At 39.6% G+C, this 14,493-nt stretch overlaps 1 protein-coding gene across 1 annotated transcript in view; it reads right to left on the bottom strand.

Moving 5' to 3' along the window:
• KDM7A (lysine demethylase 7A) overlaps window positions 1–14,174 on the bottom strand; it is a 102,388-nt gene extending 88,214 nt beyond the window's left edge. Inside the window, exon 1 of the mRNA XM_037836030.1 lies at window positions 13,857–14,174. Within this exon, the coding sequence (XP_037691958.1) occupies window positions 13,857–14,050 (194 nt within the window). The 5' untranslated portion in view covers window positions 14,051–14,174. The remainder of the gene's footprint in view (window positions 1–13,856) is intronic.
• Between the last annotated feature and the right edge of the window lie 319 nt (window positions 14,175–14,493).

Below are 14,493 nucleotides of genomic sequence, written 5' to 3'. Positions count from 1 at the left end.
ACATTACTTAACTAACGAGATGCTTCTAGCATTTTGAAAAAGAAAGAGATTTGAAAGGAAGGAAGGAAAGGAGAAATAAACTAAAATAGCAACAAACAGCTCCCAATTAAAATCATACCAAAACACACAAAAACAAGCCACTCTTTCAAGGTAGCAGGACCAGAAAACTACAAAGTAGTCCCACCCACAGGACAAGGAATCTAGGTATTTATCCACTAGCTCCCATTAGTCAATGCTTGAGGGCCTATCCCAGGGGCATTAACTCCCCATCATTTCCAGTTTGCTTCAAGTGCAAGCTTCTGAGGGCTCCTACAGCCAGAGAAAGCCTGTAACGCATGTTTCAGACGTTATCAGCAAAACAGAACTCTTTATATATACTATATATAGTATATATGTATGCACACACATACACATATAAATATATTACATACACACACATATACATACAGTGAAAGCCAGGAGATATGGCACCCCTACAGAGCCTACCTATCACATAATGTAAAATTCTAGTCTAGAAACTAATATGCACACACACTTAACCTGTTCATTCTTTGTACACATTTGCTCATCTTGATACTTGCTGTGTTCTCCACCCTACTTTCCTTTATTCCATCATACTCTCTTGGATAAACACTGAACAAGTATATACATAAAATGAGCAAATTTATTAAATAATAAGCATAAATTAAGCAGGCAATTATATATTCAAGACTAGAGTTCAAGGGAGGGATCTACAAAGGACGAAAATTTGGTAGTCAACTGTATAGATGAAATCTATAGATGAAATCTGAAGTTACGAGATTAGATGAGTGCCACAAAAAGCAATCTGTAGAGGACTGAACCCTGGGGTACTCTAGTGTGAAGAGATCAGGGAGATAAGAAGGAACATTGCAATAAGGACTGAGAAGGAAGGGCAGTGAAGCAGGAGAAAAACCAGCACAGGGATTTCCTAGAAGCCAAATGTTTCAAAAAAGACAGACATTTTACACAGTCAACCATGTAATTGATGCTTGCAGTTTGAATTAGACGAAGTCTGAGAACTGACCACTGGATTTAACAATGTGAAGCTCACTGGTAATTTGACAAAAGCTGTTTCAATGGAGTGGTAAAGATGAAAGCCTGACTGGACTGAATTCAAGAAAAAAATGGGACCTCAATTTAAAAGGGAGAGAGGAAAAAAGAACTGGAGACAGCAGATATAGATAACTTGATAAATTTTGCTATGAAGGGAGCAAAGAAATGTGGATGCAGCTGTAAGGGGATGGGAAGCCAAGGAAGCTTTGTTTTTGTTGTTTTTTTAATGAAGGATATATACTTATTTGCAACTAATGAGAAAAATGATATTGCACAGAGAGAGGGAGAGAGAGAGAGAGAGAGAGTTAACTGTTGAAGCCATGTCCTTGAGTAAATGAGAAAGGATGGGATCTAATACACCTAAAGATAATTTCCAACTATCACCAAAGATCACAAGCTACATGACTTAGCAATTTCCTTTTCTTTTGAAATTACAACATCTCCAGAAATTTTCTGAATCTGAAAATAGAACTCTCCATACTAAGGCAAACTTGGCAAATGTGGCTCACATATAAATGGTTGAATATAAGATGTGTGGCACTGACACTTCAAAAGCAATTACCAGTACAAAAAATTCTAAGGGGGAAAATGTTATTTATTCCAAGAATATATGCTCTTTTGACAAAAATAGATATGCTATTTTGAACCATTTACGGATCCCTTCTTTCTGGTGGTGTGAAACAAGCTTTCTAGTTACTTTTTAGTGATCTAGTTCAAGGCCAAAGCATAGTTATGTATATCTGGAGGAAGAGACTTCAGACAGGTTTGAAGCCTGCTAGGATGACGGTCCACATGAGAAGCTGATTTCAATTCATTCAATTCGTCATAAATACTAAGAAATATGCTGAGGTTGGGCAGGTAAGGTCACGATTAAAACAGAGAGTAAGCAAGAGGACCCTGACACCATCACCACGTGACAATGACTGGAACTGATGGGATCCAGAGCCCAGTCAGCATTCTCAATGGCAGCAGCACACCTTTCTCTGGCTTTCAAGGCCAGAGAAGCTTGCCCTGCCAATGGTCCCTCAAAATCCCATTTTGTAATTCTTCTTAATTTTCACTAAAGATCAGAAGACAGATGGTGGGCAAATATAAGAAAAATATAGGCAATCCTTGCTTTGCCTAGTAGTACAGGACCATTAAAATGACCACACAAGCTGAAATGTGCCTCTTGCTTTGTAGAGTTATTCTCATTTGAATAAATTCTTCAATCCTTTACTCCCACTAAAGAAACCTATATCCTTTCTTTTTGTCTGTTATTATCCTTCCATCAATCATCCTCACCCTTATGAAGACAACTATAATTATGCAGGTACATATCTTAGATGATATTCTTTATTTAAATCATTATGTCTTTTATTGTGCATATTAAAATATGTAGCCAACATTGCAAACATGCAATTTAACATCTGTTTACAACAAAACTAAATTTTTTAAGAAGTCCATTTAAAGTTGTTTTAAATAAAGATATTAAATAGTACAAGTAGTACAGAAATATGTCAGAAATTGTGATGGTGGTAAATAAAAGCTTGAAGTTCAAAAATCATTGATCTGGTGGAGAGGAAGAAAGGTAAAGGGAAGAAAAATCACCCATTTCCTAACATCATTTGATCTTAAAGTCTTAAGAAGATTGTGTCACAGTTTTCCTCTACCCTGTCCAAAGAAACTAAAGAACCTGTTAGAGCTGGGTGAATGAATCATGAATCTCTGGAGCCAGAGGTGAGGCTGAAACACACAGCAAGAAAGGAAACCCACCATTCCTCCACTATTCATCACTGTGCTAATGTATAAGCCTGTACAATTAGATAAATCAATTACAATAAGAAAATTATTATTATTAGAATAAGTAAAGAAATTAGAGGAAGGGGCAGCAACAGACAACAGAATTTAACAAAGGATTATGAATACTGAATCAAATTTTCTTTTCCTTAGTTGCTAGGGTATTAGAATAGCTAGAAAGAAAAAAACTGAAATGGTAGAATTGTAACCCATAACATTTATTCTTTGAAATTTGCTATACAGCTACTTGTTAAAAGTTATCACCTTTTTGTATACATACTTTACAATAAGGAAATAACTGAAACTATGGTACTGTAACCCACAACATTCTTGGAAATTTCCTATATAACTACTTGCTAAACTGTACTCTGAAAGTTATCACCTTTTTTGCATACATGTTATATCTCACAATAAGGAAATAAATGAAACCGTAGCACTGAACTCCCCATAATATTCTTTGAAGTTTGCTGTCTAACTACCTGTTAAATTGCACTTGGAAAGTTATCACTTCTATGTAAATATGTTATATTTCATAATGAAAAAATTCAAAAAAAAGAATAAGTAAAGGAGTAAAACTATCTCTATTTGCATATGATATAACAGTATATCTAATAATTCCCAGGGAAGTAATAATAAAACTAACTCAAAAATAGCAGGATGTAAAATTAACATACAAAAGTTAATAGGTTTTATATACTCAAACAATAATCAAATAGACTTTTTACTAAATAGTGGTAGGACATCTGGGTAGCCATTTAGAAAAGATAAAATTAGATTCCTATTTCCTACCATACACAAAAATAAACTCTAAATGGATGAGGGATCTAAGTGTAAAAACATAAAACTCTACAAAGTACTAGAGAAACAACACAGGTAAAACCTTCTTTAATCTTGGGATAGAGACAGACATGTTAAGTATGACTCAAAATCCAGAACCAATAAAAGAAAATACTGAGAAATTTGGCTACATAAATATTAAAAAAAACTTTTGAAATTGTAAAAAGTCTTACTATAAAACCAAAAGCCAGTATGAAGCCAAAAGACAACGGACAAACCGGGAGAGAATATTTATAACATATACCACACCAAAGGGCTAATACCCCTCATATGTAAAAAAATTCTTAAAAAATTGAAGGCCAAGAGACTAAAAATGTAATAGAACAGAAAAACAGATATGAACAGATGATTCACAAAAGAAAGGAACATAGAAAGAAAATGGCCCTCAAACATGAAAAATTGTTCAAACTCACTTGTAATTAGAGAAATGCAAATTAAAAGATATATACTACTTTTCACATAACAGATTGCCAAAGTTTAAAAATATGACAACACATCCTGTTAGCAAGGACGTGGGGTAAAGAGGCGCTCTCATACACTGTTGGTGAGAATGCAAAATGGTCCAACCATTCTGGAGGGAAATTTGGTAACCCTAACAAAGCATATGCATTTATCTTTTGACCAAGTTATTCCACTTCTAGTAATCTACCTGAAAGACAGACCTCTGACAACATGAAAATATATAAGTACAAGTACAATTGCAGTATTGTCTGTAATTGCAAAATATTGTAAACAACCTAAATGCCCATACATAGGAGAGTGGCTGAATTAAAAAACACGGTACATTCACACAAAACACTACTTTGCAACTGTTAAAAAAAAAAAAAAAAAAAAATGGATGAAGATCTTTAAATGATATGGAATGATTTCCAGTATATGCTGTTAAGTGAAAAAGCTAAACAACAAAAGATTATTTACAGTATGCTACCGTCCATGTAAAGAAAGCAGATATAAGAAAATACACATGCATTTGCTTGTTTGTGGGAAAAAAAAAACCACAGAGAAAGAATGAACCAGAAACTAAAGAGATTAATTATTTACAGTGGGTGGATGGGAAAGAGATGTAAACAAAGGGAGAACAGGAAAAGATGGAAGAGGGATGAAAGGAAGTAACATTCTGAGTATGCCTTTTTGTATAGCTCCAACCCTTAGAACCATGTAATGTTTCATATACCCAAGAAAGAATTATTAAAATCAACTAGGACATGAAAGGAATCCAAAATGAAATGCAAACAGTAAAAAACAAGCCTAACTGTATCACAAATAAAAGACATAACACACAAAAGTGGGATGGGAAGAAAGAATTAACCTATGTAACTTTGGAAAACAACATTTTAACTAGACAGTGTAAGGCTAAAGACAAAAAGAACTGCACACAAATACTTTAATCTAGTTAGTAAATTTGTTTCCCACAAGGATATGGGTTAGCAATTCTAAAGCTATTTTATGTATATACTAGGATTGAACAAATAAATACATTGTGGATAAAGAAAGCTGGATTTCTCACTGTTAAAACAAAAAAATTGTAAGTAAGGAAAGGAGGAAGACCAAAATGAACCCTGTGGTATTGGATTGAAATCAGAGGTATCACTATGAAAACTTATGCTTTTTAATATTTTCAGATAGATATAGAAAGATACAGATGTGTGCATGTGTGTGGGTTAGTATATTTCCTAACTCTGGCCACTGCAGAGCCTAGAAGAAATGAGTACACCTAGCACCCAGATTCTGGCTTCTAAACACCAGTCTCCAAGAAAAGGAATGTAGATGAAACAGCCTTCTTTTGGAAGAAGATGCCGTCTAGGACTTTCAAAATTGAAGAGAAGTCAAAGCCTGGCTTCAAAGCTTCAAAGGTCAGGCTGACTCTCTTGTCAGGTGCTAACGTAGCTGGTGACTTTATGTGGAAGTTACTGCTCATTTACCATCCCTCAAATCCTAGGTCCATTAAGAATTATGGTAAATCTACTCTGCCTGTGCACTATAAACGAAACAAAGCCTAGATGCTTGGCACATCTGTTTACAACATAGTTTACTGAATATTTTAAGCCCACAATTGAGACCTACTGCTCAGAAAAAGATTTCAAAATATAACTGCTCATTATCTATGCACCTGGTCACCCAAGAGTTCCGATGGAGTTGTCCAAGATTAATGTTGTTTTCATGCCTGCTAACACAACATCCATTCTGCAGCCCATGGATCAAAGAGTCATTTCAACTTTCAATTCTTATTATTGAAGAAATACATTTTGTAAGGTTATAGCTGCCACAGATAGCGATTCCTCCGATGGATCTGAGAAAAGTAAATTGAAAGCCTGCTGGAAAGGATTCACCATTCTAGATGTCATTAAGAACATTCTTGATTATTAACAGGGAAGAGGTCAAAATCTGAACATTAGCAGAAGTTTGGAAGAAGATGATTCCAATCCTCATGGATGATTTTGCGGAGTTCAAGATTTCAGTGGAGGAAGAAACTGCAGATGTGGTAGAAATAGAAAGAGAACTAGAATTAGAAGTGGAGCCTGGAGATGTGACTGAATTGTTGGAATCTCATGATAAAAGTTTCATGGATGAGAAGTTGCTTCTTATAGATGAACGAAGTGGTGTGTTGAGATGGAATCTACTGTTGAAGATGCTGTAAACACTGTCAAATTGACAACAAAGAATTTAGAATATTCCATAAACTTAATTGATAAAGCAGCAGGAGGATTTGAAAGGACTGGCTCCAATTTTGAAAGAAGTTCCATTGTGGGTAAAATGCTATCAAACAGCATCACATGCTATGGAGAAATCTTTCATGAAAGGAAGAGTCAATTGATGTGGCAAACTTCTTGTTGCCTTATTTTAAGAAACTGCCACAGCCACCCAACCTTCAGCAACCACCACCATGATTAATCAGCAGCCATCAACATCAAGGCAAGATCCTCCATCAGCCAAAAGATTACAACTCACTGAAGACTCAGATAATGATTAGTATTTTTTAGCAATAAAATATTTTTGAATTAAGGTATGTACATTTTTTTGGATATTGTGTTACTGCACACTAAGAGACTATACTATAATGTACACATAACTTGTATGTGCACTAGGAAACCAAAATATTTGTGTGACTTGCTTTATTACCACATAAGTTTTATTGCAGTGATCTGGAACCCAACCCACAATATCTCTAAGGTATGCCTGTAAACAATCACTATAACAACAAACTGTAACTTCCAAAACTAATCAGAGATTTGGTAGCAGCTGCAAGATCAGTTCTGACCAGCTGTTCCAAAACTATCCAAATTATCTTGGCATTTAAACCAAACCCAAACCAACCAAAGCTTGCTTTATTATCAAGCTCCTCCACACCTGTTATGTTTTATTCTTAAGCCTCCCACTTCAGACTTCAAAAGAAAGGCATTCCTCCCTTTGGATGATCAGAAAACTCAACTTCATACATAAGAACATGGGATATGATAGCATACCAAGCACCATACTGGTGGAGAGAAAAAGAAAGGAGGGGGAGGGAGAGGGAGAGAGAGAGCGCTGAGAGAACTACAAGTTTTATACCTCTAAGTAGCCCGAGATAAGACTCCTATATCACAAAACATTTTGCTTAAAAAGCAAAAATGAGTATATATGTGTAAAACTCACAAGTGGAACACACAAAAAGAATACTCATGCATTCTCCTATGATTAAACTGTCATATCAAAAAAATTGAGAAGTTCAATAAATGGGCTTTTTGTTCTCTTATGAAGAGATACATGTCCACCAAGTAAGTTTATGTTATAGCACTGAAAGATAAAAGACTTCAATATTAAAGGGAAATGTACGTAAAACAAATTTAAAAAATAATTCCAATCCCAAATTAATTTAAAAAGCAAAATGCAGTACAATAAAAAATCCATTGTAATAACAAGAATGAAAGCAGGGTTAAATTACAAAACTTTTCAAATAAATATTTTATAAATACCCTGGTTCCCAATGCAGTTATGGCAATTTTTACCATTTAAGTTAAAGAAAATAATTTTAATAAAGAACAGCAAAAAGGTAAGACGTTTACAGGCATCTCGCTGGAACCCTAGCACATCTATTCCATCTACACCCCCAAGATAGAGACAAGACAACTCAATACTCTTCCTGGTGATGGCTGTAGGGAGGTAGAAGAGATTAGTATTGGCTTTAGGTTGAAACCATGAGCTTTGGAATCAGCCTGCCTGAGTCAGCTTTGCAACCCTGAGAAAGTTACTGAACTTCCTAACCCTCAGATTCTTCATCTGAAAAACAGGACAGTAAGGTTAGCGAGAGAAATAAATGAGTTAATTAATACATGTCAAGTAATTAGAGCAGTACCAAGCACTTGGTAAAGCATTCAATAAGTGTTCCAGTGAATTCCTGGGACCCTGTAGAACGAGTACCTGAGAAATCCCTTTCCAATACTTATTCTAGACAAAATTCGTCTATCCCTCTAAACTAAGCTCTTCCTTCATTCAAGCTTCAGAAATAAAGATTAACATAAGACACTTGTAAATTACCAAAACAAACTCAAAAATTTAAAAATCATCTCTCACTGGTTTGTTACAATAGCTTCTTACTGGTCTTTCTAGTCTCACCTTTGCCTCGGAACAGCCAGAGTGATCCTATTAAAGGCCAAGTCAAATCATTTACTCCTCCACTCAAAATATGTAATTTGCTCAGAGCAAACTCCAAAATACTGACCACTGCCTACAAGATCCTACAATGATCTGCCCCACTTTACTGCAAATGGGTGTTCTTGCTCTTCCTAGAACATGGCAAGCATTGTCCAGCCTCCGGACTTTGTAATTCTTTTTCCTTCGGCCTAGCACTCTCCTCCTAGGCATCCAAATGGCTTGCCTCCATGCTTGTGCTCAAATATCTCTTCTCAAGGCCTTCCCTAATCATGCCATATAAAAATAGCATTACCACCACCATCCCTTTTAATCCACTAACTCAATTTTTCCTCACAGCACTTATCACTCTTGTAATGTCTATTTATTTGTATCATCCCACTAGAATATAAGTTACAAGAGAGGGAGGACTCTGTTATGTCCATTGCTATATTGTGAACAGCACCTGGCATACTGCACACTGTCAAATATGTGCTGAATAAATGAATGATATACCACATCAAGAGCTCAAAGGAGAAAAGCTATAGGATCATCTTCATAAAGGTCAACAATACTCAATATCAGTCCTTAAATTCGTGTAACACTATGATGAGAAGAATACTTCTAACAGGTCAAAAAACACCTTTCTTACCACTCACTAAGCAGATAAATTTTTAAGTTTTTAACTTTTTAGTTTAAGCATGTTTGAAGTTTTTAAAAATGGTTGGTGTACATACAGCTCTGTGAATTTTCACATTTGTATATACCCATGTAACTACCACCCAAGATCATGATATAGAACACTTCCTGCAAGTGTCTCGATGCCCCTGTTAAGTCAATTACCCCCTCAAAGGTCACCACTATACTGACTTCTATCACGCAGTTGTACCTGGGCTTGAACTTCATATAAATGGAATTAAACAGTATACTCTTTTTTTTAACTGGTTTCTCTTGTTCAACTTATATTTGTGAGATTCACCCATGATGTTGCATGCAGCAGCTCATTCTTTATTACTAAGTTATATTCCATTTTATTACTATGCCACAATTTATCTAATCTACTACTGATGACATTTAGGTTGTTTCAGTTTGGGGATAATACAAATTTAACACTGCCATGAACACTGTTGGGTATGTCTTTTAGTGGGAATATTCACTTATTTGCAGGTTGGCAAAGTTTTTTTATTTGTTTATTTGTTTCTGGGGGGGGGGAATATCTTGAATTGGTGAGGATCCAGAGAACTAAAAAATGGGAACGGATGATGAGAGTACAAATTGGAATAACCTTTCTGGAGGTCAATCTGGCAACAGGCGTAAGAAGCCAAAAAACATCTGTACACTTTCACCAGTAATTATAGTTCTAGCAAATTTCTTATTGAGCACTTAAATGTGCTATGTCTTCTTCTAAGCGCTTTACATATATTAACTCAAGGAAATAGAGATGCCCACAATAATATGTTGAGCATGATGTCAGTCATATCACCATCAGTAAGTACAAAAAAAGTAGTAAACAAGCATAATAACAGGAATGATTTTAAAATGTATTGTACTTCAGTTGAAATTACATACAGGCCAAAAAAGCCTGTGCCCAGAAAAACATATTTTAGACTCACTTCCACAAGTATGAAGCCACACAAAATTTATTTGACAAAGCAGAGCATACTTGTTTTGATCTCATTCTTACTCCTTTGTATACACCCTCTTTTTTCCTCAGGCATTAAAATGGCTTTCAAAGAATATTAAAGATACAGGAAAAAGTAAACATTAATGTAAAAAGGTAACAAATGCATAAAGTGTTAAAATAATCGTAATCTCCAGAAGATATAGTTTCTTTCACGTGCTTTATACTTTTCTGTGCTTTCCAATATTTTAATTAAAATATTACTTTTGTCAGTCAAAAAGAACATGTTAAAAAATTGAAAGCAGGCACTCAAACAGATACTTGTGCACCAATGTTCATAGCAGATTATTCACAAAAGTCAAAAGGTGAAAACAACCTAAGAGTCCATCAACAGATGAATAGATAAACAAATTGGGGTATATACATACAATAAAATATTATTCAGCCATAAAAAGGAATGAAGTTCTGATACATGCTCCATGTATGAACCTTGAAAACATTGAGCTGAATGAAATAAGCCAGATAAGAAAGGACAAATATTGTATGATTCCATTTATGTGAAATATTTAGAACAAGCAAAATTAATAGAGACAGAAAGTAGAGTAGAGGTTACCTGGCTGGGCAGGGGAGAGGAAATGGGGAGTTTATGTTTAATGATACAGAGCTTCTGTTTGAGGTGATGAAATATTTTGGTAATGGATGTTGTTGATGGTAGTACAACATTGTGAATATAATTAATGCCACTAAACTGTACGTTTAAAAATGGTTAAAATGGCAAGTTTTATTACATGTACATGACCACAATTTAAAAATGAACATTATTAGAAAGATTAATAAAGGCATTTACATTCTAATGTGGAGACAATAGACATTACAACACGATTTAATTAGGGCAATGTTGAAAGTTTTGCATTGGATAATATGAGAACTTTGGAAAGACATCTAGCCTAGAGATTAGCGGGGTGGGACATTATCCGGAAAGATCTCCATTGTTGTGTGCTCAAACTCTAGGTTGGAAAGAACCTTCCCAGGAAAATCCTGTTAGTTCCTCAGCATTCCACCCCTTGAGTATCAATTACACATTGTACCCCAGCAAGTTTCCTTTTTCCCCCTATCACTTGCAAAAAAGGCTTAGGAAGATTAAGGAATGAGAATTTCTGAACACCAAGGATGAAGCCAAGGTTCAACAGCCTCAAACTCTGCTGTCTAGCTGAAAAGCATTAAGGCCTCCCTCTCCTATCAGGATAAATTAGGGTCAAAACTTTTCAGACATCCAGATGTCAGAACTTCAGGCACAGTAAACTAACAGTTATACAAAGATTCACTGATTATCAACTTTAAGAAAGTCTTCTACTTGAAGAAATAAAATTATTGAGAAACTATCCAGGTCAAGGCTGTATCAAACCACCCATCCACCTCTGCAGATGGACCACCCCTGGAAATCAAAGGAAAGCTGGGTATGGGCATTAAAGAAACCACTTCGTCCTTTAGGGGCCAATTCTCATATTTGTTTAATTAATAATACATAAGGAATATTTGCAGTGTTCAAGAAAATAATTGTTCAATTCATTGTACAATAAACAGTAAATAGTGATCACTGGAAAAACATATAGACCCCAAATTACTAATACTTCTTTGCTAAATTTTCTGAATTTTGACATCTGAGCCACATCACATGTCAAAGATTGTTGGCCAAAAAAAGCCTGTGCCCAGAAAAACATATTTTAGACTCACTTCCACAGGTATGAAGCCACACAAAATTTATTTGACAAAGCAGAGCATACTTGTTTTGATCTCATTCTTACTCCTTTGTATACACCCTCTTTTTTCCTCTTCAACTTCGGCTTACAAATTTACACTTACATTCTCCATACACAATTCTCCACAAAATACAGGAAGATTTTTCATAATTATAGTGTTAGTTATATAAGTTAAGATAAATAAAATTCTAGTCTAAAATTTATTAACCTATCAAATCTCTACCTTGCACAATGGGACAAATTTCTTGTGTGACTTAAAAACGCCTCAATTTCATAAAATAGTTCTTTTAAAAAGAACATCTACATAATCACCAGGGGATCTGACTTTATTCTATATGTAACTTAAATTTTTGAATAATCTCTATTCTGGTTGCCTGGAGTCTGCTATGGGAACAGAGGTGTAGAAATAGAATTGGCAAAATTTCGTATCTTCAAATTTCATTTTTATATGTAATCAAAATATAGCAAAACATCAGTTTAGCGTATTAAAGAAATACTAAATGAGGATAGCGCCCTTCTTGTAAAGTGATGGTTTGTTGTTTTTGTTTTTTGTTGTTGTCAGAATCGTCCAACTTGAAAACTGATTAAGTAAAATGAACTGTACCTGAAATTTTAGGTCCATCAACACTAAACACTGAAAAGAACACAGTAGTTTAAATGGTTTTTCCCTCCCCAGGCCAGTAGAGGGAGACTAAGACATCTGTCCTGGTCTTGTAGTGTTTCTGTAAAATTGGGGAGGGGGGAAGCGGAGGCTGTATTTAAATGTCCTGCTGTCAATCAAAGGACACTTCCTACAATCACAGTCACCATGTCTGCTATTACCCCTGAGCGTCTCTAGCCGAATACACCACCAAACGGTGCGCAGAAAATCTGCTTCACCTAAAGGTGACCACGGGCTTTACCAGAACACCCAAATAAGGACTTCGGGAGCCCAACGCCAACTAGTTTCTTTGTTTAAATGCCTGTGAATCCCTCCCACGCCGGAGTCGAGAGGCTGTGGCGCCGCCCTTTATTAGCCTCACACTTTGATTACAAAACACACGAGTCGGCGGCCCAGCTGCGGAGGCGGCCCGATCTCTCACAAACGTCAAACCAGAAACGCAGGCGGTGGCTGAATCAGAGGGCAACGTTCACCGCCACCTCCCTCAACCCAGACCCAAAGTACCCACCCCACCGACTAAAGTTCGCTGCCACAAAGCGCCCGGAGGGAGAGCCCCGGGTGGCAGTGCCGGGTCGCGCCGACCCCTCGGACGATGTGAAATTTCACTCTTTGTAAAGTTTGAGCTGCGGAAGGAGGGCAGTGCACGGGGTTTGGGATGAGAAACTATACCTTCGGGGGCCCCACTCCCAACTCCATCTGCTCCATTCACCAGCAAGGAGGGAATGTGGGGCGGGGGTGGGGGCGGGTACCATCCGACTCCAACCTGCCGCCCCTCGGGGAGACCCAGATCCCAAACTTCAAATTAACATCTTTTTAAGTCCTCGAGAGTGCCTCATCTGTTGCTCAGTTTACTTCAGCGGAGCCCCGCTGGGCTTGCGCTGTCGATTACGAGGTACCGCCGACGCCCCCCTCCCAATACCCCGCCAGCGGAGGAAGTTTTATAAAGAAGAGGGGAAGGGGGCGCGACGGGGAACCGCGATTGGGGGAGGGGAGGAGAGCAATTTCTTGAGACACCGAAGTGGAGCAAGCCCGTCGCGGCCCGGAAGGAAGGCGCAGCGCGGCGGAGGTGGCAGAGCGGCCGGGCCAGCGAGGACTCCCCGGCCGGGAGCCTCGGGCGGGGCGGCGGCCGGGGCTGCGAGGGAGGCGAGGGGAGACGGGCCGGGCTGGCTGTGCGCGCCCCCGCCAGCGCCTCCCCCGGCCCGCGGTCCCCTCGCCCGGCCTCCCTCTGCCAACTTCTCTCTCGGCCCCCTTTGTTCCTGTTTGTTGTGGCGACTCTTCGCCCCGGCGGGGCGATCCCACTACCTCCCCTCAGTCCAACCGGCTCCCGGCGAACCAGGGAACCCCGTGCGCCCCGCTGCCTGGAGCCCGGGCTCCGGGCCGGTGTCCGCGCCGGGGTCCGCTCTGCGCTCGACGCGACGGCCCTGGCCGAAGGGAGGCGCGGGCGGCCAGCGCGGAGGCGGCGGTTGGTCGGTGGCCGGCGGTGGCGGCGGCAGAGCTGGAGGGGGGGTTTATTTACCTGCCGTGGAACCAGTCCTTGCAGATATCGCACTCGATCATGAAGCGGTTCACATCGTACGGCTGCCGGCACACGCAGTACACGGGCGGGGGCGGCGGGGGTGCCGAGGCCCGGCCCGGAGCCGCCACCGACACAGCTGCCGCTGCGGCTCCAGCTGCTGCTCCCGCGGCCACCGCCGGCGCCGCTCCGGCCATCTTTAAAAAACACACACACGCTCGCTCGCTCGTTCGCTCGCTCGCCGACTGGAGCGAGCGCAGCCGCCAGCCAGCGCCGCCTCCCGCAGCAGCCGGAGCAGCAGCCGCGGTGGCGGCTGCGGCGGCGGCGGCGGCTCCTCAATGCGCGCGCGCGAAGCGGGGTGGGGGGTGGCGGTGAGCGCGCTGCGACTCGCGAGGTCGCGGTCCCGGCTCCTTCCGGCGCTCCGCGCGGGGACGTGCGTCTCGCGCACGTCGTCCTGTCTCCGGCGCGCGCTCCCCGCTTCTCTTCGCGTCTGCGGGCAGAGGGACTGACGGAAGGGCACGCGGAGCCCGGCAGGCGGAGGGACGCAGAGGCTCCTTGAGGCCAGGAGCGGCGGCGCTGGGAACGCGACTCCCAGGGGAAGCGGACCGTGTGCCTGAGCCTGCGAAAAGCCGGCAGTGTT

The sequence above is a fragment of the Choloepus didactylus genome, chromosome 5 (genome assembly GCF_015220235.1).
Source record: "Choloepus didactylus isolate mChoDid1 chromosome 5, mChoDid1.pri, whole genome shotgun sequence".
NCBI lineage: Eukaryota > Metazoa > Chordata > Mammalia > Pilosa > Megalonychidae > Choloepus > Choloepus didactylus.
This window is presented reverse-complemented; position numbering and strand designations above follow the sequence as displayed.